Source organism: Ammodytes marinus, assembly GCF_949987685.1.
Source record: "Ammodytes marinus genome assembly, chromosome: 1".
NCBI classification, from domain to species: domain Eukaryota; kingdom Metazoa; phylum Chordata; class Actinopteri; order Uranoscopiformes; family Ammodytidae; genus Ammodytes; species Ammodytes marinus.
The window spans coordinates 23,055,210-23,080,631 of NC_137230.1; the positions used below are offsets into that span (position 1 = coordinate 23,055,210).

Sequence of the window (25,422 nt, forward strand, 5' to 3'; positions counted from 1 at the left end):
TTATCACAGAAACATACTTTTTTTTAAAGGGGAAATATTAGGAAAAATGCCCTTTTTCAGTGCTGGTGCAAATACTGTACATTTGGGTATTTGACGCCCAGCCAACACGTGCTGAAATATCAGGCGGTGCTAGGCGGTCGGGCCCTGGTTGACAGTCCCGCCGGGAGCCCCGTCCCTCCCTGCAGGAGAGAAGACTGTGATCAACCGTGGCGGGCTGTCCTCAAACTGCATGAAGCCAGCAGCAGGGGGCCCTGTAAAGCTTCTCCTTCCTCCACCTTTTTGGCTCCTTTCTTATCTCCTTTTTTTATCTATGTTTTTTTGAGGGGTAGCATTCCTTCGTGGAAGTTGTGGTATCTTTATTGACTGCTCTGCTGTGTCTAAATAATTAGCACTATAGTAATCCAAAGCCTGTTTGTGATTGTATTTTGGTCGCAAGTTATACGTTCACGTCACTTCCTTAGTGCCCTCAATCATTCTGGCTTGAAAGTAGGCGGCAGGCAGTAGCGACTCAAAATAGTTTTAAGAGAAGAATTTAAAAGAAAAAATATAAGTGGAATGGTAACTGTGGACAAAAAGCCAGTGAAAAATAATATAAAAACACAACTTATTTTTATTCTGTGACATTTGTCCACAACACAGTTCACTTGGACTCCATGGAATTATATGCCACGTTTACATAGCAACAGTCTTGCTAAAAATAGGAATGTTTTTCGGGTGTGGCTATTTGTGACAGCAAATTTGATACGCATGTACAGAGTGGTGCCATGATGTCATTGTTCCCACAGGGAACAGCTTTTCTAGTTTACACAGTGAGGCTGCAGTTGCGTATTAAAAGGATTCCACTCTACAACCTTGTTTCAAAAGTTTAAGTTTTCAGCCCCCCAAAACGCTGTTGTCTTATGAACGGCCCAAAACTGAAAAAAATCCTTCGCGTTTTTGAATGTCCAACTCAAATTATTTTGATGGAACACGAAAATATCAGATTCAGATGTGAGGCACACCATCAATATGACCCCTGTCACCTTGAAATCCAAACGTGTCTTCAAATGGGTAAGATGTATTCTTTCAAAGCCTGGTATATGATTAAGTACCGTCCATAGTCATTAGCAAGGTGTCCATCTGGATTGATAAGACCTCAATGTGGTTGAAATCTGTGTAGTCGCCATTGAATGGCATCAGTAGCACTTCCTTGATTGTCTGAAAGTCATTTGGACCTGACCTCTTTTAAGCTATTTGGAAGATAGTGGAAGATATTTAGCAGGCAGTAGACGCTGTGATGGCTTTACGTTCACTTAAGCCACTTGATTGATTGGTCTGCTATCTCCAGGAAGATGTACAGGACCAGCTAATTAGATTTGATCACTTTCAAATGCTCCACAGCCACTAGCTAATCAATGCAGTCTAATGATTGTCTAGTTTCTCCGCCCCTTTTTCTTTACTCCCTTTCTTCATCCTCTCACTTGGCCACTTTGCGCCCCTTCTTCTACATTCATCCTTTACTGCATCCCCCTTCACCAGTGTGTTTGATTTCCTCTCAGCTCAATTTCTATCTGTTTAATCCTTTACCCACTCTCTTAGTGGTAACATCACACTTCCATACCCTCACTCAACAAAGGCATAGTTTGTCAAATTAAAAGCTGCAGTACAGATCTGTTTTGCTTACCAATGATGTTATGTTCAATTTGGAAACCATTCACTGTCATTTAGAAATACAGGCACGCACCCAGAGTACTATGTGTGTTTTTAGGTGACAGTAAAGGACTCATGCATGTATCATACCTAGGAGGGTGGGTAAAGGGACTGGCTGTACTCATGTTCATGTGAACACAAGAGAGCTATCCAATGGTGTGTGAAAGAGAAGCCTCAATTTGTCCTCTTTCACCACCCCTAAGATATCAAACACACAAGCACAGGGAGATACACACAAACATAGTCCCGTAGAAATGAACCAGTGTCCCAAAATGCACCAACAAGGCCTGAGAGAAGAATAGCACTCCAATATGCTCAACCCATTTGTCTCAATCGGCCTGCTGTCCGCTCAGTCAGTCTTAGGGTCTCAACGGGAATACAGAATAGAGTGCTGCTTTTTACACTTATTCAGCTCACTGTACTCGATATTTCTCTGACCTTTGTGGCCTTGCTGCATGCACTGGATACAACACAACACTCGTTACAGTCCAACTACAAGCTTTTGCAATTCATATCCACACATCAAACCCACCTAACCTCTGCTGATATCAACAAAAAGTCCATTGACCCAGAAGTGCTGGAATTAGTGTGTGTTGAACAGGTTCAGTGATCCTCTGAACCTTTAAGGTCAAAAATGTCTGGTACGTCAATAAATGATTAATATGTTATCATCTTAAAGGCCAAATATACAGATGCTGCAGTTTGGGTCAGGTCTGTGTTCAGTAGGTCAGTTTAGTTTAGTTAAATTCAAGAAATGTAGGGAGGCAGGATGAAAAAGTAAAACATAATTACAATGCTACATGCATTTTTATACTGTACGTGTGTGTGTGTGTGTGTGTGTGTGTGTGTGTGTGAATATATGTATACTATATATGTATACATACACACACACACACACACACACACATGCAATATATATATATACACACACACATACACACACATACTATAGGCTACACACATACATACAGTATTATTAAACAACTGGATGTATCGTCCCCCCATCAAATGACCCTGTATTCATTGTGGGCTCTGACTGGCTAAGTACAAAGCAGCCCATACAGACTATTATCGATCCATTAATTGGAAAGTGCCCCATTGTAGTGAAAGGGCTGGGCACTATGGACAGACAGGAAGAGATGGAGGCTTAAGATCAGCCTGGACTCTAATTGGAAGGAAAGTGGTTTCTATGAAGTGGCATAATGTGCTTTTTATTGGCTTGTATGGGGGTATGTGATGGAGGGATTTAGAACATGCTACTTTAAGTGCAATGTCTGTATTCCTTTTTCTTCATTGTAAGAAAAAAAAACTACAATAATAATTAACTTTCTATGTGACTCAGGATTATATTTCTAGTAAACGTTACAGTAAAATACACTTTTTAATCTGTTGTAATATGGAGAAAATGTAAAGTGCACAATATATTTGCTCTATATACACGGATGTAAAAACCATATAACAATCAATAAAAACCTTTTTCTAGTAATGTCATTTCATCCTGATCAGATTCAATGCCAGCAGAGATTAAAAGTATATGTCCAAGGACGGGTCGCTGGTCATTAAAGTACAGAATGTGAACAGCAAAATAAAGACTTCCATCTCCCCTTTTAAAAGCCCAGGCTGTTATCATTTCAATGCCAAACTTTTTCGAACATCCATTCTTCCCTTAACTCCTTGGTTAGATTCCAGCCTTTGATATATTCTGTGGGTGTTTTCTTTTAATCTCGGCGAAGGCTGAGGTGGAATAAAGTGTTGAGGTAGAGATAAAGGTTTTGGCGAAAGCATGGAAGGTCAAAGAACTGAGGTGGCCTGTCTGACCTTCACGCACCCTTTTTCATACTGAGCCACCGCAGAGCGCGGATGACATTGAAATACTATCGACTGTGAGTCAAGCTGTGCATGTGAAAAAGCCTTGCCCAAGGAGACATTACTTACTAACATGACATTTTACTGCTATCAATTCAAGACAGAGAGCTGTGCACTACATAGGGACATTCTTTGTGTAACTGTGTTGAATACCTCTACAACAGTACTAAAGCTATATCTCCTGAAGGAATTTGTTTCCATCTTTCCTACACCTACCCAGCAAGGACTATAATAATTTTAACAAAAGTTAAACGCATTACTTTCTGTCCTCCCTTGTGGCTTACTATGAAGTCTATACACCTGATTGATTTTTACATTAGTTGCTTTCTTTATTAGCAAGGTTGACGGGTGCCTTTGTAAATAGCATACCATACACAAGTGGGATTCTTTGTGACCTTTTACTTCAATTGGCATGATTAAAAACCCCATATACCATATGTTGACATAATTAAGAGAGAGATAGAGAGACATACTAGGAGACAGAGTACGTTCGAGTGCCAATGTGATGTACTGCTGCATACCGTGCTGAGAATTGAAGATTGTTTGTGCTGTTTCTGCAGCATTTTGTTTGTACCAGTATTCCATTATACTACTGTATTTTGACATACCATACTGTTTCTTTGTGTGAATGTAAAAGGTAAGACTTCACCGTGTCAGTGTGTGCTTGTGTGTGTTCGTGCCCTTTTTTTCCACCAATCCACATTGCGTGAAGCCCCCCTCTGCATCAGAAACAGGTAGCCTCATATCAAATAAACACCAGACAGTTCAACAACTGCATTTTTCGACGCTCGTCAAGACTAGTGGTTATTGGTTAGTTATCTTGTATCTTCCAGAGTTGTTGTTCAGTTCTTTAGCTTTATTTCAAATGGCTAATCCACCTTCTTTATGTAGTAATTATAATTATCAAACCTTAACCCCTGCTCTGTCCCATACCTCATTCTTTCTGCATAATTAATCACATGTCACCAGGAAATCTTGTTGCACATTAGGACTTATTTCTGTATTGCCCACTACATCTTTTTTTTGTCTTCTCTCTCTTCTCCGCAGACGGATAATTTCCCCACTGAGCCTAATTACATGGGAAGCAGACAACAGTTTGTTCAAAGGTAAGAGTTCTATATGTATAACCATCACTAGGCTACATCTCAGACTGTTGTGTTCTTTTCTCTAATTGTAACAACACATCACAATAACATGGGGTAGTAACTTAACAGAGAATTCATTGTACCAAGGCATAGCAGGGAGAGGAAGGGCATATTCAATTAGCTAGGGTTTGAAAATGGTCACTAACATTAACAGTATTCCCAATAATAAATCAAATGTGATAACACACAAGATCTCTTTCATTGTTTTTTATTTTTAAATTACTCGTCAATGTTTCACCCTGTCTCTAAACCTCCACCTAGGTCAACAAAACAAACAATACAAAGCCTTACACTGTGTCTAATGCTATTTTCCTTTTCATTTGTCTAGTAGTTCAACATTCAAAGACCCCGAGCGGGCGAGCCTCAGAGACAGTGGTCATGGCGACAGTGACCAGGCTGACAGCGACCAAGACACCAACAAAGGTTCCTGCTGTGATATGTCTGCAAAGGAAGCCCTCAAGTTGAAGGCTACGGGAGTGAAACCACCACCTCTGGAGCAAGGTGAGACCTCACTGGCAAGTTTGGCTCCTCAAAAAAAAATTAAAGAACCCCTCGCACGGCAAATGACTATCAATCAATTGTCTGTGCTGCAGTTATTTGTCTTAACAATAGCACTGCTGGCTGGCGTGAAAGCTCACAATCTGAGCCTACACTCGGCTACTTTAGACTCCCCTACTTTGTTCTCTTCACTTTTCTCATTGAATGTGCGCGTGGTGTGTGTGTGTGTGTGTGTTTGTGTGTGTATGTCTATTGTGTATCCGGGGGTGTGAGCGAGTGTGCATTCAATACACGTCCTCAGTTTATCAAAGCAGACAAGCCCATTATGTTTTTATAAGCCCAACTACTTCAGCCTCTCCATTTAGTCTCCCTTCCCCGAGCACCCGTCTCTGAAACTTTGATAATGGAACATGGAAAATGACTTAGTGAGCGGCAGGCGATGTAGCTTGGTAGCGTGGTGATTAAATATGAATAATTATTCTAGGCGCTGTGGGTCGGGCAGATTACACATGACATGTGTAGAACAATAACTCCCCAGATATGAGTTGTCACAGTCCTCTTCACCTCAGCTGGTTAGTGCAGGGTCACGGGAGGCAAGAAAGACAAGATTACACAGTATGTATATAGTATATATATATATATTTATAGAAAAGTAATTGGACGGGAGGTTGATTTCCCCCTGCAGCCTCATGTACCTCGTATGGACCATTACCTGTTAGGAAATAAGAAGAAAAAGATATTCCCATAGTAGTACAAATTCACTAAAAACTTTACAGCAAAAACTATGTATCTGACTCAGTGGATCCAGAAGTATCTTGGTGTGTACTGATAATGGTGCTATTAATCCAGGGAACAGAAGGGCTGTTTTACTCCTTGCGGAAGGACAATGACAATGTTGTGCTACAATGTGCATGTCTGACTACATAGCATTCTTTTCCCCTTTACATTGTTTTTTAGAATGAAGAAAAAAGCCACACACATTGGCAAGAGAAATTGGCCAATTAACCGGCTCCATATGTTTCTCATTTTGAAAATGGTCCCATTTAATTGTCCATGAGAGACTGAAAGAATCAAATGTATGCACAGAAAACACACAGAAAAGGGCGCTTGATGTGTGTGGGGCAGTAGGCCTATAGTCAGTCACCATGGCTTGTGATGCGCACACACTGCGACTGCCTCAAAGTGCCAACAACCAGCCTGTCCATCCACCTTTTAAGTGTTTTGTCTTCACAAGCATTATCTGTTTGATGGGCTTGGACAGGAGATTCTCACACCCATATACAAATGGACACACATACACACACACACACACACACACACACACACACACACACACACACACACACACACACACACACACACACACACACACACACACACACACACACACACACACACACACACACACACACACACACACACACACAGAACATGTGGGCTTAGCTAAACTGTGGGGTAGGGCAGATGCAGGAGGCCAAGGCGCATCATGCAAGAGCAGCGATGAGAAGTACGGGGTGGTGAACATCCCTCTGGCAGTGTTCCAGTGCATCTTTATTAAATTGCAAGGCCACCGGTTGAACGCTCGAAAGCAGCAAATTATGCTTCACTTTGAGTTAATATTTGCATGGGAATATTATATTATGCGCCCCTTAAAATTACAATGTCATCTCTTTTGAGAGGTGTGTTTCTTTGTTTGATCTCCTCCTGTTGTGTAATATGAATCTCAAGATATTCACCTTCTACCTAGTGAGCTCAAGAGTAGTCTTACATGCTACATTGTATGTAACTCACTCAAGTACAGGTCATTTTAGGGTTAGAGGAAACTGAAACTACAACTCCTAAAAGGAAATATTGTGCAATTTGCCGATCTGTATTCAGGTATATTGCTATATCTGATTTAAATAAAACTCCCTGTGCACTACTGCGTTGTACACATGGGAGCACACATGTACTGTATGTATACTGTTGGATGTTCTAAAATAAATAGAAGAAGAAAAGGAAGCTGGTCATTGGTCACTGGCCCTGTGGTCACTTTTCTGCAGGCTTATTTTTCTCAGCACTAAGCAGCATCTACTTCTTAGTTCGCTCTCCTTTTCCCTCCTTCATCCCATCCTAAGTCTTCTGTTTCTCTCCAAGCATAGCCCTCCCAATTACTCTATGTAGCTCTCTCTGCTTGTCTGCCAGGACACTGCAGCCTTACTCACTGGCTCAGTATAAACAGAGCTACAAGTGCACAAAGCATGTAGTTCAATCCCATCAATCCCCAGCCTTGTTTCACTTCTTATTCTTAAAAGTCACTAGGTTTTGGCCTAGTGACTGTGTACACAATTGTGTGTCCTGCTCCATTTTTGTTACTGATTTGGCCTTGTTTCTTTTATATCATACTTCGTTCCCCTTCATTTCACTATTCATACTCTGCTAATAATAGGCAGCGGTTAAACAAACACACAACTCCCTATTTCACTACTTGTAATTAATCTTCTTCTCTGATGTTCAGTGTGGTTTCCCTTCCAGACAACATAATCTGGACATCTTCGCACAGGGGACCAGTCTGAAATTGATTAATTAGCCCTGCAAAATTGGTAGCAATGTATTCATTAAGCTTAAGTATATCAAATGCATTTTTTTTGCCAGTTTTAAATGGTAATTAATTGACGCTCCAGAGCGTCTGCAGCAGACGCTGATACGGGCCTCGTCTGGCTCTAGTGGAGTGGCTGGCAGCACATCCCTCGCCTCTGTGGAGTTGACTGCCACAGTCGCTATCTGGAACAGACAGCAGGCAGAGCTGTACGGAGATGTTATCCACTGATAGGGCTGTCCCAGGAAATGGAGAGAGAGATAGAGAGAGAGAGAGAGAGAGAGAGAGAGAGGGATGATGGAGGAGCTGAAGGAACTGGAGGAAGAGTGTGGAGGAACACTGTCTGACAGGGACACTGCTTGACTCTACCAGCTGACCTGTCCCAATTAGCTGCGATTGGAGTGCGATAATCAAACTGCCTACTCCCTTGTTTTTAAAGGGAGGCATGAGTGGGACAGGAAGGAGATGGGAGGACTGTGTGATAATACAAGGACGTCGTGGTTACAGTGAAGCGAGACAGCAGAAGAACACATCTCATATGACAGCAGTTATTGGTGGTGGAATTGGCTTTCCTCCTGTAATGTGTTGCAAGGTGATAGAAATCCCCCCTCAGCTTGTGAATGGCTTGAATAAGGGATACCATGTCGTGCTCTGTCAGATTGCTCTCACACATGCAAACTTCTTCACCATGCACGCCCAAATAATTATGTGTATGCACACAGTCACAGACATGCAGTTTATACTGTAAACAAATAAATGTTGATGTTGGCATACTATATAATTATCACTACCCAAACCCCACCTGTATATAACACTTGTTTTAAGTAATCTATGGTGCTGAGGCTGTCTGTCAACCCTCTTAACTGGATTACATGAACAATATATAATATATGAAATGAGCAATTTTCGAAATGTTTTATCTTGAGTAGGATAGAACCTCAAAAACTAGACACCCATACTTTTATATAAATATTTAATTTAAAGCTCAATTATTTTATATTTAAATAACTAGCAGCATGTCAGAGCTCTTAAGTGCTTTCTTGTTGATCCTTCATCTGCATATTTCCTGCATCTTAATTTGACATTTTAGCCATTTGAAGACAACATTGTCATCAAAGATATCAAGGGATACTGTAAAGTATTTCATATTAATATACCTCTAGGAATAAAGAGAGTCCACTAGAGCTTATTCATTCTTTTGGACAAAGAGCTGATACATCTACTGCTATTCTTATTCTTATCATGAGCATGTTTAATTAAATATGGTATCCAAACCATTAAGCACAAGATAATCCTCATTGTGGCATTGTGAAACTTCCAGGCATTACGAGGGTGTGTTTGGCAATTATTTATCTGTAAATCATCATTAAGTCTTTATACAGTATGTTTTTTTAGCGAATCATTGGTTTTCTCTACAGTTTAATACTGAGACCTAAACTATGGAATGAAATCAGTATCAATATTAATGAATGCACAGAGAATGATTCACACTTGTATTTTGTGATTTATATATAAATGACTCTCTTCTCACAAATACATTTCAGTGCACACACAAATGAAAACCGTCATATATAAATGTAAAATAAATCCATTTATAAGAAAAACGTTTCACAAACACATTTCCGATCCACACACAAATGTGTATTGTTTTAAATAAATGTTATATAAATCCATAAATATATTAATTTAAAAAAGATTTGCAATTTTCATCAAAAATGTGTTTGGATGTTGTTACATTTATATACAAACTGTTACATTTGAATTTACAAAATGCTTTTAATTTGTGAACTTCCTTGCATTCATGTGTGAATTGGTCTGTATTTGTGTGTGGAATTTTGAGACTCCCCTGAGGTCGCTGGTTTCACAAATGTGTTTTTTTCAACCAGGAACTACCTTTAGCCAATCGGATGTCTTCCTCGTTTTTAGCCAATCACATGAGCGCAGTCTCACAAGGGTCCGTTTACGCCCAGAGACAGAGGACGGTACGGCACGACTGAATGAGCTCAACCTCAATGCATTATTTTTAAAACTGCTGTGGAGTTGTTTAGCCGCAGTGGACCACGTTTTTGGTGAATCATAAACGAGTCACCAAAAATTCCAGCATTTGCAGCGTCCATTTCTCCAAAGAAGAGTTTAGTAACTTTGGCTAGAAGGCTGCTGGCTTTGCAGAGCAGCTATGTCTAGCTGATACCTGCTGGAGCTGCCTTTCTTTACTTACTACCGACCCTGTGCTGATTGCCGATCATGTAAGTCACTTATCAGCTTAGCTGTACATTACATTTTACTGTCTCATTAGCTTTAGTTATGCTACTACAGTGTATTTCACTTGTGTGTGTTGCTAACATTTAGCCCTAGGCCCAGTGTTTGAAGCTAACGTAGCTAACGTTGTTATCATAGTAGCCTACTACCGAATGTTTATTTTTAGCAGGTCATGCTAGCTACCTTGATGACAATCACACAAAATATAGCCACTGAATTAAGAATTGTATTATACCCTAACAGAATATCTCTGTATTACAGCCAGCCTATGCCAGAGTGAATGCTAGTGTTGAGGGCTAATGCAACATTGAGCCTGAACCTCTCATCTCAACCCGGGACCCTGGAAGACAGACGATGTGACCTACACCTGCAGTAGTTAAAGAACCATGGAGACGAAAAGGAACAGAGGTATGATGAAGAATCTACTCATGCTAATGTAGTTAAAGATATCCTAAACTGCATAGAACTCTCTGTATATTATATTTGATTGTTTCACTTAATAAGCTTTTTAGGTGAACAAGCAGACTGCATTTATTCTTCTCATAAGGACTGTTTTCTTCAGTGTCATCATTGTAAATATATTCAATTTCTTCTTAAAAGCAGAAACAAGGTTTTACTCAAAGACATCTCGAAGTGCATCTTCACAATCTCACAAAACTATGCATACCCCTTAGACCTTTCCACATGGATAAATCACACGTACATTTATTTTATTGGGATTTCATGTAATAAACCAACACAGCATTGCTTATAATTTATATTTATATTTAAATAAATAAAAAAAAATGAAAAGTGTGGCTTGTAAAATAAGTTCAAGTGGTATGAATACTTTTGCAACCCACTGTAGATCATTTGACAACAGTTAGCCAGGCCTGTGTGTGTTAACCATAAGCAAACCTTTACCTATTTTCTGTCACTGTGCTTTTGTTTTGCAGTTATCAAGAACTGGACGAGAAAGGACAAAGTGTTTTTGTGGAAGTGTCCTGCTCAAAGACCTACTGACTTCAAACTCTTTAAATAAAGCCTCACATATTTTCATTCAACGCTGTGTGCATGTGTATTTATGCATTTTCAAATAATTATTTTAATTATAATATAATTGAAGTGTAATAAATGATGAAGCATTTTCAAATAGTAGATACAGTATTATTGAAGAATGATGGATATTGAGTTATCTAGTAAGCTGCTTTCCCTCTCAAAGGCAGGGTTCCATAATGTGCCCTGTAGAGCAGCTTCTAAGGCATAAGGGTTGAGAAACATTTGGTTCAAGGCCTTGAAGAAGCGTCCTGCACTTTGGAGGCTCCTGAAGCACCTCGTTCCTGACCTGGAGAAAGTATTATTGTACAGGGACATGCACTGGTACAGCAACAATGTTTTTCATAGTAAAAGTAATTTAGTTTATGCTCCTTCAGCCAAGGTAAGCCATCACAGAATATAGATAAAGAGATTTGAGAGGTATAATACATTTATTATTTACTGCACACCAATGTTACAAACTGCAACATACAATTTCAAATAGTTACTGTCGTCGTCTGGGACTCTCCACGGGAACACCTGCAAGTACAATATGTTGTTTGTTAATTGTTTATTGTACATACACTATAAGATTAGCATATGTATTCATAAGTACCTGATCTGCATCCAAAGTATGAAAATGAGGCAACCAGAGGACACTCCTGGACAACACCTTGATGACTTCCAAGTTGGAGGTCTGGTACAGTGGGCTGAGCTTCAAGATGTCTTTGAGTAAAACCTTGTTTCTGCTTTTAAGAAGAAATTGAATATATTTACAATGATGACACTGAAGAAAACAGTCCTTATGAGAAGAATAAATGCAGTCTGCTTGTTCACCTAATAAGCTTATTAAGTGAAACAATCAAATATAATATACAGAGAGTTCTATGCTGTTTAGGATATCTTTAACTACATTAGCATGAGTAGATTCTTCATCATACCTCTGTTCCTTTTCGTCTCCATGGTTCTTTAACTACTGCAGGTGTAGGTCACATCGTCTGTCTTCCAGGGTCCCGGGTTGAGATGAGAGGTTCAGGCTCAATGTCGCATTAGCCCTCAACACTAGCATTCACTCTGGCATAGGCTGGCTGTAATGCTGTAATACAGAGATATTCTGTTAGGGTATAATATAATTCTTAATTCAGTGGCTATATTTTGTGTGATTGTCATCAAGGTAGCTAGCATGACCTGCTAAAAATAAACATTTGGTAGTAGGCTACTATGATAACAACGTTAGCTACGTTAGCTTCAAACACTGGGCCTAGGGCTAAATGTTAGCAACACACACAAGTGAAATACACTGTAGTAGCATAACTAAAGCTAATGAGACAGTAAAATGTAATGTACAGCTAAGCTGATAAGTGACTTACATGATCGGCAATCAGCACAGGGTCGGTAGTAAGTAAAGAAAGGCAGCTCCAGCAGGTATCAGCTAGACATAGCTGCTCTGCAAAGCCAGCAGCCTTCTAGCCAAAGTTACTAAACTCTTCTTTGGAGAAATGGACGCTGCAAATGCTGAAATTTTTGGTGACTCGTTTATGATTCACCAAAAACGTGGTCCACTGCGGCAAAACAACTCCACGGCAGTTTTAAAAATAATGCATTGAGGTTGAGCTCATTCAGTCGTGCCGTACCGTCCTCTGTCTCTGGGCGTAAACGGACCTTTGTGAGACTGCGCTCATGTGATTGGCTAAAAACGAGGAAGACATCCGATTGGCTAAAGGTAGTTCCTGGTTGAAAAAAACACATTTGTGAAACCAGCGACCTCAGGGGAGTCTCAAAATTCCACACACAAATACAGACCAATTCACACATGAATGCAAGGAAGTTCACAAATTAAAAGCATTTTGTAAATTCAAATGTAACAGTTTGTATATAAATGTAACAACATCCAAACACATTTTTGATGAAAATTGCAAATCTTTTTTAAATTAATATATTTATGGATTTATATAACATTTATTTAAAACAATACTCATTTGTGTGTGGATCGGAAATGTGTTTGTGAAACGTTTTTCTTATAGATGGATTTATTTTACATTTATATATGACGGTTTTCATTTGTGTGTGCACTGAAATGTATTTGTGAGAAGAGAGTCATTTATATATAAATCACAAAATACAAGTGTGAATCCTTCTCTGTGCATTCATTAATATTGATACTGATTTCATTCCATACTAAACAAACTCAATATGTAGACTTTAATCCATCTTAAATATTCACCCATCTTCCCTTGTCTTAATCTTAAGACTCCAGCATTACTGTACTTTTCTAACATGTTTTAAGTCCCCCATCCCCGCAATCTCAGCCTTTCCTTTTTCTCCCCCTTTTTATTCGCAGCATTTCATTTTGAAATATAAATTAACCTGATAAAGAAGAAAAAAATTAAATTCCAAGATTAATTGACTGGTCAGAAGTCAGATCAGATGCCCTTTCGACACTTGTAGCCATAGCAACCTCTATCATGCTCACTCTGGCCTTCAATAAACCTTTATTTGACTGTTGGAAAAGGGCATTCTATTCAACATCATTCATATTTCATTGACAGATAAATGCAGACACGTTTTTCATAGGGTGGGTAGATGTGTATTTCCTCAGTTGTTTGACTGCTTGGATGATTTGCATTCAAAATGCATCACATTCAGCCTGTCATGAGGTCTATTGTTGACCTTTATGTCATTGATGTTACAAATAGTGCACTTCACTATACAGTTAATATACATTACAATGATGTTTGCTGTTAATGATGCATGCGTTTAAAATGCATGTCATTATAAGTTTATAGGAATAACCGTGCATGAAAGATTAATTTATATTTATATACTTTAAGTTGTTGTTTTCTAGAACAAATGTTTAAAAACATGAAGTTGTTGCTTGTGGTTGTTGCCATTCAAAAGTGTCAAGGGTGGTCTATCACAGTCTGACGGTTGGATTTATACCTTTCTTCGTTTTTAGAATCATGGAGAAAATTGTTGTTAATGTAAAGTTCTCAGTTGACACAGAACAGAGACAGACAGAGAGAAAACTGTAAGTTTCCTTCACAGTTCAGACACAGCACAATCAAATCCCTAAAACAAATGAATGAAATAATACAAAGTCTGGCTGCTCGAAGACACACTTGGTCTGAAACATTTCCAGTTGGCTTTGGATCCAAAATGGAGACATGATGGAGCCATGGTGCAGCCAGAACATTACTTTTATGAATATTCTTTCGTACTTGTGAAATTCGTCTGTATATGTGATATTAGGATTATATATTATTCATACTGCTTGGCAGTTTGATCAAGAAGCGTCATTGCAATATTGCAGTAATAACTCCAAGTCCTTAGCAAATGTATAAATCATTGCTGACAACAACACATAAAGCACAATGAATTCTCATTGATTTACACTTAGAACAAGAAAGAATGAAAAATGGAGTGCTTGTACCTATATTGTTCTACAGCAAAGGCTTAGTTTGTCAAAGCTACAAGAGCAATAACAAACGTAGCCCTTTATTACTTACATTTTGAACAGTAAGCTCAATAAGCTTGTGTTCAGCACGTGTCAGGGGACACTCTCCTGTGAAGAGAGGGCATGGTTAATGTGCAATTCTTCACACCATATTAACGTAATTGTTTTGCTAACATCTGCTAACAGAGAGCCTTCATTGTAGAGCATTGTAATTAGTTAGTTTATGGAAATAACTTGAAAGGTAGCACATGGACGAGTCATGGTTACCTGTGATGCTGTCACATGTAACTGTTCTAACATGATTCATTGAGGCCATCGGGGCGTGTTTACACCCATTGGATGTTGTGAACATGCAGAGGACTTGACGAGTTAAGGAGCTCCTCTATGCCTACAATCTCACTAGATAGATGCTATTTAAATCAGTAGATAATTCAAAAATGAAAATACATTTTTGCTTCCTTTTTATGACGTAGTTGTCATGGTCTAACAAAAAAAAACATTGAATCGATCTAAAAGTCTGCAGCATGTCCTTGGGGAGTAGATAAAGGAGAAGCATGCAACGTCTGAAAATGGCAGCCAGATGCTCATGTTTCTTCTTGCTGTTTGTGCGAGCCGTTGGACAGAGAGGATTTGTCTCTGAGCCTTTCATCTTCCCCCTGCTCCTAGTCTCTCAGCTCTCCATGGCCTGTCCCTGGCCGGGCTGATGGTCTGATTCATGGCAACATCACCAGCTACTTTCCTGCTGTGGAAAATGAGAACCATCCGCAATCTGGAGTTCTGCAGGATGCATCAGTCAAAGTCAAATAAGCTTTCTGTTAGTGAGTGTGTGTGTGTGTGTGTGTGTGTGTGTGTGTGTGTGTGTGTGTGTGTGTGTGTGTGTGTGTTTGTCAACCAATACACATGCGCCAGATCTTGTGTTCACCCCATTCTTGGAGGATATACCGCTATCGCACAGCGGTTAAGCGATTTGCGGCTAAGCTAGTGGAATCCCGTGGAAAGCCTAAAATCTTGTAGGGCGAAGGGAGGGGAAATATCACAGTTTTAGGATTTTTTTTCTCTCATTATGGAAGATTTAAAGGGATTAGTCTATTTTTTTTAAACACAACGTTTTATTAAAGTATATTGTTATGATTGTGATTCATGAAGGGCAATGTCCATTTGTGTGTCCTGCCTCTTGTGATGTGTGTGTCTCTGTGTGTGATATTTGGCTGGGTTGGTGGATGTGATTTCCACTTGTAAACCTCAGCCCGCCTGCATGGCGGCTCACCCCCTGATCCTCATTCAGCCAGCGAAGCCTATCTCAAGCACTGTGGCACCACAGTGGTGGAGAGGATTGATGAATATCTCGGACTCTTACCACTTGGGCTATAAATCTCTGACATGATCATTTTACTCTGGTAGTAGCACTGAGTAATTATGGCATGTTTATGGAAGCAATCAGCAAAAATATGTCTTATTTCACAGACACAACCTCTCATCATTGCATGATTGGACCTTTCATCTTGAAAAATAATCTGTATTAGATCCCACTGAGAGTGCTTTTCTCCTGCCCCTTGGAGCAAAAGGCTGCCAGCAGCCCTTGAAAATGCATACAGCTGCCCAGCCCTCTCCCCGCACAATGCTCTGTAATGAGAACATTGCAGGGTATTAATCCAAGTGTGTGCTTACTCATATTAGACATTGGGAAAGCACACAAAGCCATTAAATGCTCTAGAAATGTTATTCAAGGCCCAATAAAAAAGTAGGTTTAGTTGAATACAATGACTAGTCTTACTATTTTCTCATGGAGATGGAAAGTAAATCGCCCCTTAAAACGTATTGTTTGTCCTCCATAAGCCCATCCAGCAACGCCTCACTGACTATCACTATGATTATTTTTGTCTTACTCAGCTTCCTGGATTTTTTAAAATAACATGAATAGTATTAAACATACTTCTGTATGCTGACCTAACCTGTAGATATTTTTTTTGTCATTGTTCTTGCCAGGAGGCAGCTGCAGATGAATTTGAATTTGTTTGTTTTAATGCCTCATTTGTGTGTAATGGAACTTGGAAATTGGGGTTAGGCGGTTTGATGAGTTTGCATATTTAATGTTTACAGTTCATACATGCACACAGGCTTGTTTGCTGTAAACACACTAGTAACCTACTATTATCATCCAGGGTGTGAGTTATTGCACTGGTGAGAGGGAAAAATAACCCCCGACAACAAAGAAACCTTCTCCCGAAACCTGTTCTACCACACACACGGCAGCAGCAGCACGGGAAATTCAGTTTATTTATCTGCTCCATCATCACAACAGACGTGTTTCTGCTCCCAGTTGTTCTCTTTATAATCACATGAACAACAACCTTGTAGATACGGTGTCGGTTCTATAAATGAAATTAATTAACATTGTGTTGCAGAGCCCCATGGCAGTACAGCCTGCGTTATTTATTTTTATTAGGGCCCGAGCACCGACCGGTGCGAAGCCCTATTGAAACCGCTAGGATTTTTATTCTTTTTATTATTATTATTATTCTTATTTGTAGTCATTTTTGGCACTTTTCACCCCCTTCCATTCATGCATAACTTGAAAAACTTTGCGTACCCATCAGACCTGCAAAAAATTGCAATGTATCAGTGGTTCAGGATTTGATCTCAAAAATTGCGCCCCCTATGGCCAAAAACAGTTTTTCAGGAAATGCATGCTCAAAAATTGGGCTAGAAGCCTGAAATTTTAGGACAACATGTAATGGCCCAAGGCGCACATAAATGCAATTTATATGTCATTAGCCAAAATCAACAGGAAGTCGGCCATGTTGGATTTAGTGCCTAAAACCGCCACTTTACATCTTTTCGCATTTCGACGAAAGGCTCCTAGAGTTTTGACGGCAGGGACGTCGAACCACTTCTCAAATACTCAAAACGCTTGCCCGATGGTAAATTGCGAAAAGATTTCTACAATTCCATAGTACCAGGGAGCTATTGGGGGTCAAAGTTCGCGTAAATACGCACCTCATGAAACTTTAATTCATCATAACTCAGGCTGTGTTATACCTAGCTGCACCAAATTTCAAACCCAAATATATCTTTGCAGGCCCCACAAAAAAGCCTCTTGAAGCCCCGCCCCAAAATCAACAGGAATTTTTTTAAAGTGAAATATGTGAATAGGGGCGGGGCTTAATAACACGTTGGCCATAACTCCTTAATCGTAGGTCCTATCAACATCAAACTTGCTGGGTATGTGCAGAAGTCATGTGGAAGCAGATTAACCCATAGGGGGCGCCACAGGGGCGGGGCTTAATAACACGTTGGCCCTAACTCCTTAACCATAGGTCCTATCATCATCAAACTTGCTGGGTATGTGCAGAAGTCATGTGGTAGCATGTCCCTCGAAGCCTATCGCGATTAACCCATAGGGGGCGCCACAGGGGCGGGCCTTTCCACAAATTGGCCATAACTCCTTAACCGTAGCTCCTATCATCATCAAACTTGCTGGGTATGTGCAGAAGTCATGTGGTAGCATGTCCCTCGAAGCTTATCGCGATTAACCCATAGGGGGCGCCACAGGGGCGGGGCCTATCCACAAATTGGCCATAACTCCTTAACCGTAGGTCCTATCATCATCAAACTTGCTGGGTATGTGCAGAAGTTATGTGGTAGCATGTCCCTCGAAGCTTATCGCGATTAACCCATAGGGGGCGCCACAGGGGCGGGCCTATCCACAAATTGGCCATAACTCCTTAACCGTAGGTCCTATCATCATCAAACTTGCTGGGTATGTGCAGAAGTCATGTGGTAGCATGTCCCTCGAGGCTTATCGCGATTAATCCATAGGGGGCGCCACAAAAATCACCCGACTCTGATTGACTTGAAATTGATTACACATGTACAGCTCATGGTGCTCTACAATATAGCCTCATGGTCCTCTACAATATAGCGGCAACTTCCGCGCTTCCGGCGACAACTATCGCTGTGCCGCGCACCCCGAAGAGGAGGAGACCGCGGCGCGTTCTCTCACGCGGTCGCCCGGAGCGCCGAGGACGGCCAGCACGGCGTGCAGCACGGAGGTACGAGGGCCCGGTCATCACTGCTCGCAGTTTTAATTTTTTTTGTTTTTTTGTTGTTGTTTTTTTAAAGGCATTAACCACTAATTGAAAAGCTTAGTTAGATTTTTTTGATAACAGCACACACAATTAGTATGCTATCATAACGTTTGAGGCTGAGATATTTGAAGATAGAAGCTTGCTGGCACCGTCAGAGAGCGGATACATTGATGCAGTTTTGCAGCCTAGGAGTGGTGCCCGAGTGAGCTTTTACCAAAAACAACAAACAGGCTGAACAGTGAATCAGACTCAATGCTACGCCGCCTTGCACTTGTGTGTGTGTGTGTGTGTGTGTGTGTGTGAGAAACACACACACAGACTCACAGAAATAACTTCTGTAAACAATCCAAGGCTGATTTGTAAAGGGGGTGAGTGGATGTGTTTTAGAGCAATGCTGCTGCTTTAGATTTGCGCTGTCCTTATGCACTGTAAGGGGTTAAATGAAGGAGCACTCATTAAACAAGTTAGTTTTGTCCTCACAGCACCACTCTTGAGGGAATGTGTGAGCAGCAGAGCTGTTCCAGTATCTGCTCTCAGTTGGTGAAACATGTTGTCCAGCACAGCAGTAGGCAGGATACTACGGAGCAGATTATAATAATACAGAACATCGTCACTTCCTGGACCAGAGCCACTCGGCGGCCATCTGTCCACTGTCCATGGACAGCCGGGCATTGGTGTGTGTGTGTGTGTGTGTGTGTCTGTGTGTGTGTCTGTGTTTCGGGTGTAATTCTAGACATTAACCACACAGCTTTGCATATGCTTTGATAGCCTCTTTCACTTCATCACTATCATTGTTTCACTCGTGTACATTATCACTTTCATCCATTACAGCCCTGATCTACTTTTTTTTGTATATTTCATTGTTTCCAAATTTGATGATTGTTTGAGCGATCGCTGAGCAGAACAAACTGTAACCTCTTATGTGATGCATACATTGAAAGAAAATGCAGAACCTGCTGGATTTTCTCTTCTTCAAGCTGTTATTTGAATTGAATTAAGAATAAATTACTTGGTTCATTTGGTATTTGTAATTATTAGCAATGTTTTATAGGCTAAATATGTGTTTCATGGTACAAATAATTAGTTTAGAAACATTTATCAGTTGCAGCTTTAGTATCATTGTGGGTTATGTAAGATAGTATTGTAGCAGTCAAAGCAGTGCTGCAGTGTGTGAATTAGATTATTTGAGACCACAAGGAACTAATCTTCCAAGAATCCATGTCGTAAAATTAATGAAACATTACAAAGACTGCAGATAATGACATGTAACAGTTTGGGTTTTAGTTTTTATGTCCTGGGGTTGCAATAAAGATGAAGGCTATGTGAACTGTACTTCCAATACTGTATTAATATTACTATTTATTTTCTTTTTTTTACGGAGAAGCACTACTCAAATATTCTCTATTCCTTCACTGGCTGTATACCTTTTGTATTATTAATGGGCTGTGGGTTATTTCATGCTTTAACCTTACCTGAATTTACATCTCAAAGTATGGTAGTATGAAACCAAGAGTCTACAGCATTATACCTTATTATAAAGGGACATATGAAGGGACAAGAATATTACTCTTTAGCGCTGATGTATTGCTTTTGACAGCTTTACACCTGTAGCTTGTTCTCCCAATTAAAAGCAGTTTCCTTCATAAGATGGTGACAAGAGTGTAGGAGTTGACTTCACATGACTTCTGTCACTTAACTTAGCATACGCATTTCCCATGCAATTCCGCTGCTTCCTTAGCAATTCCTTTTTCTGGTGTGATATCTACCAATTCCACTGCCATTTTTTAAAAATACTTTGAATTAGCAAACCGGTTGGCACTAAGCACTGTTTCCATTTTTTGTGTAGCTCAATAGCTAAGGCATATTTAAGTTATTGTACTACTTATAAAGACCCAGTGGAAAAGTGGTATCTAGAAGCGTGTGGTTAATGTATACTGTATAAATGTTCTTGTTGGGACAGCCAGATTCTGCTGAGGTTTGGATCACACAGTTATATGATTCAACTTACATTGTGACCAGTATATTATGTTGGATGAAGCAATGTTATTAATTAGTGACAGATTGTTTGATCAATTCTAAGCAGGCGGATACAAACTGGGGGAAATTGTTCAGCTTCGATTATGTGAAAAATAAATGCCTGGTAAAGAATGTCCCTTGACAGGGAATTCAGCACAACTTTGAATCAATAAGATACAAGGGAAGGGGCCCGGGCTGTTTCCTAGGCTGATGTGAATGAATATGTGTGGTGCCCTGGGGCATTGTTTCCCCATGTTACACTGCATCAGGAACCAGAGAGATAAATGGGTCTGGCCTGTCCGAGGCATCAGGACTTCTTCGCTTTTCAACCATAACTAGCACTGGCCTTTCAGCCACTGCCTGCAGTGCTATAGATAATGGAGTGCTTGAAAAAGAGGAAACACTAAAACAAGAGAGGAAGAGAGGATGTTTTTTTTTGTTGTGGTGACAGTGGATGGGATAATCGGAGATGTCAGACAAATGACATATTTGATGGAACAATAGCAGGGCTTCAATGTATGAAATAAATGCAAAACTCACAGTGCATTTAAAGAACAAAAAAAACAAAGACACAGAAGGAAGGAGGATTCATGGCAACATGTTGACAAGCGATGAGATGATGAGAAGAAATATCTGATTGGTGGATGGATGGATGGCTGGATGAAGAGAGGTGGGACAGCAGCAGCAGGTGGGCCCAATGGGAGATTGGCTTAAGAAGCATGGTGCTGGGCTTCCTGCTGTTACTGAGCCTCCGGTTCAAATTCAAAAGAAAAACCTGTCAACGTAAACACATCCCCTGCTAAGACATGTCTGAACTCAGTCATGTGTACACACACACCCAGGGACGTACGTGCATGCACACACGGCGGCGGCATTAAAAGACATTAAGCCGACCCCTACAGATGTGATAAATACATATGTGTTAAATCATTTGCACAATGAATGGTTATTTGTTGTGTGTGTCTGTGTTGAAGGCGGGAAAAAAATGAAAGAAATATATCTGCTACATGTGTGGCGCGGTACTTTAGCTTTGTCATTTTGATGGAGATTGAGAGACGGAATATGTGCATGTGTGTGTCTTGGTGGGTATGTGAGGATGGCGACTGGGAGTGTTTTTCTCCGATAACCTCAGTTTGTTACTTTTTGATCCTGCTAAATTAAGATAAGGGGCTTGGTTAATTAAACTGTCACATGGCAATACCTTGAGGAATTGCGAGGCCAACACAGCTTTAATTGGGTGGCTGCTATTGTCCCTGCGCTGCTTCTCTTCCTCGGGAAGCGGCCCCACAGAGGGGAAAAAAACACCCTTTTGGCTACTAGGATAGTTGATGGGAAGAAGAGCTTGAACATTTAAATGAAAATATGTGTGGTAAAGACAGGGTGATGATCTTAAATCTCTAAACGAACAATGTGTCCTACTCAACCTAAATGTTATTCATGCATTACATACCTTAAGTGCGACTTGACCCGGATGGGAAAAAGATTAATCTTAAAATTAGGAGTTTTTTAATTGCAGCCTCAGTATGCATGAATGAGAGTTGCGTAATTGTCTGTACATTGCCGTAATCTCTGCTCTGCATTAGTTGCGGGTCCCCAAAGCCCCATGGACAGTGTCAGCAAGCTTAGGATGCATCTGTAATTACCAGCAGCCAATTAACAGCTGACCTCGCTATCCCACCTCAAACCACAACAAAGATCTATTATGGAGATTGTGAATGCTTGCATTGTAAACAACTAAGTGTGATGGATCCTCATATAGTGCTTATGGAGTGTGTTTGCACCTCCTCATTTGGTTTACACGCGCACACTTCATTGAAATTCAGACCACGTTGAGGAAGACGAACGGATAGTTTTGCAGATTTGTAGGTTCACTCAGTCGACTAACCTCTACATGTTACTCCTTAACTAGTAGCCTCACTTGTGTTTCCGTTTTTCTGGTTAGAATTACAGAGTTGAAAATATTTATTGAAGCATTCCATAGAGTGTAGCAAAACATTTGTAAGGGGAATGCAGTACAGGTGCAAAGTTTTTCTAAAGCACTGCACAATACATCATATTAATTGAAATGTATGCAGTAGTCATTTTAAAGGTTGTGGTTCCTGGAGCAAGCTGGCCCAATGTGTTGTGATGTTTTTGAAGACAGTTGCCCATCTGTCCCTAGAGGTGATCAAAATCTGCCTTGATTAACAAGTTGGAAATCATGGTGATGGTCCCCCCGTGCCGCCTCTCAATCCCCTCTCAAGTGGGGATCAAAGCGGATGAAGTTTTGAGCCTAGGGATAATCTAGTTCTCTAGATTGTGATAATGCTGCTCAGGGTGAGCATGTGGAGGAGAGCAGGCCGGGGGTGTGCACGTGGCGGTTGGCTTGTGCTTGGGTGTACTCGAGTGCCTGCGTGGTGGTGTTGTTCAAAAGAGAAGGGGCAGACAAAAGCAGAGTGAGAGCCAATGAATTAGTACACGTAGACTGCTGGAAAATAAACACTCTTGCAGTGGCTGTATCCAGGCAACCACATCAGAATTCAAGATACATGAAACAGCAGGTGACTGCCACCATCTTCCTTTTTCAGCCTTGAGATTTTCCCACTTCTACTCAAATGAGAACTAGGGGAGAACGGGGTCATTTGTCACACAGGTTGGTTGTCACAATCGTTATATCTCGGAACCAGAAGGCGCTGTCTGTGAAATTTTTGTATGTAAATATCCAGAATTGGGATCAGAGGTCACCTACATAGTCTTTCTTGGAGTTAGACTGCTGAATTTGAGGTGAGACGACTGTTTGTGTTTTTCATGTCAAATTGAAAATATTTAGTTCCTCAGTATTTTTCTTCTAGGCTTTTACACAATGGGTTTATAACAAAACACGTGTTACCCATACAAAGTGTGAAGGGTAAACTATAGTTTAGATTGTGGTTAGCAAGCTAATTAGTTGTCAGATGGTTGTTGGCCTTGATGCTAGCAAGAAATTCAAGTTGGGGTTGGTCGTCACATTTTTTGGGGGGTTGGTTGTCACATGTTATCTCAAGGCTGCAGCCAGAAAAGGAACCCAATAATGAAAGAAATTGTCAAGCTGTATCCTTACTGACACCCCAGAGAAGGAAATAATAGAGCAGGAAAAGGCAGCTAGCATGCAAAAGAAAAAAGGGCAACACAATCAAAACAACCCATTGCATCCCAAACTAGACCAGCTGCCAAGGCTACATTAAGTTATGTAGGCCTATTTGTCAACTTGACAATGCAATTAAACTTTCAACTTTAGTTCTACTTTCTTGCCTTATTTTTAAGATTATTCCCATTAAGATTACATTGTGACAAACAACCCCATAGTGTTTGACAACCGACCCCTTGATGGGGTTGGTTGTCACAATGTGTAAGGGTGTCTTTGATGATTAATTTCTTCTTTATTACAATAAGATAGAAAAAGTGAGGGGTACACATTTCAAGCCAACACCTTAAGCTTCAATTTAATGTAGGAATGACTATTGAAAGATGTTTAGGTGATAAGCAATTCTCACTAGAGTAAAAAATGTGCCTACTTACCCCGTTCTCCCCTAATATACAACCATTTCACTTGGCAGTATTACTAGACATACCATACTGTACACAGCTTATTTCATGTGTTGCATTATTACTTATTTATGGGAAAACACAATTGCAATGTGAAATAGGAACAAAACATGAATGTAGAGACTTTCCTGCAGGTCACTGTCTGTTAGCTTTGATTGTGTCCCTTCTGATTTTGTATCCATTCTTTGCGACTCACAAACAGTTTGTGAAATGACAATGAGCTTAAGCTCTGCTGAATCTCATTTGAGTTTTAAGTTCCCTGTTGTTCCGTCTGGTCTCTTCCCACCCTGATCCGTGTCTGGTGCTTGTGTCCAGCAGTTCCATCAGCACGACAAGTGGTTCAGGAAACTCCCTCATTGTTCACTGACCAATCGCAAACACACCAGAATGCTGTCAACAAGCATTTTCCACCCAGTGGTTTGCATTTGCCTGCACCTGTGGTTTTAGCCAAGAGGGCAGGGGAGGTAGGAGGGGGGTGGCAGAATGGGGAGAGGCTGGGCATTGGGGTGGAAAGGCAGTCAGGGTTCAGGATTAGGCTGTCTTTCTGTCTGTCTGAGATTAAAGGAAAAAGATTCACTGGGAGTTTCCTACCATTGTGTTGTGTTTTCCTCAAAATGCATCAAAGGACAGCTGAGCCTACCCATCAGAATTTGCATTTCTGTAATTTGCATGAGCTCATTGGAGCTTGGAGGCAATTTACGGTTGTCTGTGCACGTATGTCTGGACATGTGCTCTGTAATTTGACAAGCAAAATAAAGAACATGTACAAACAATCCATTACTAGACATGTCTGGAAAGAGCCTTTGCTGCATTCATGGACATTTGTACTCGGACCACCTGGACAGTAGAAGCATTTATTGTCCAAAAAATGCACTCGAATGTTAAGAAAATTACACCAACTGCCCTCACTAACTTATTCCAGTGTGTAGCTCAGCATCATGCTGTGGTAGAGTCTACTGTGGAGAGTTACTAGAATAGATGTGTTCTGCACTGCAGTGCTTTGCTAGCCTGGGTTGTGAATCTTATCAGGCGGAATTGTGTTGGTTGATTTTGTTTGTGTGTGTGTGTGTGTGCCTGCTTTTGTGTGTGTGTCCAGGCCCCTCTGGAGTCCATTAATCCCAAATCTAACAGATTTACTGCAGTCGCAGCCTTTGATGTGTGCCGCTGAATTCCTCTCTGGATTAGAAATATGTATCCATAATATTCACTTACTATTCTCTCATCAGGAATACATTGTTTTGTTTTTGCCCC

General features: G+C 40.5%; 1 protein-coding gene across 1 annotated transcript in view; it reads left to right on the forward strand.

Annotated features, from left to right (window-relative positions):
* Positions 1-25,422, forward strand: part of pcdh17 (protocadherin 17) — a gene marked incomplete at its 5' end in the record, with an annotated part of 60,628 nt that overhangs the window by 22,111 nt on the left and 13,095 nt on the right. The window contains 2 exons of the mRNA XM_080026223.1: positions 4,603-4,661; positions 5,029-5,201. Of these exons, the coding sequence (XP_079882349.1) occupies positions 4,603-4,661; positions 5,029-5,201 (232 nt within the window). The remainder of the gene's footprint in view (positions 1-4,602; positions 4,662-5,028; positions 5,202-25,422) is intronic.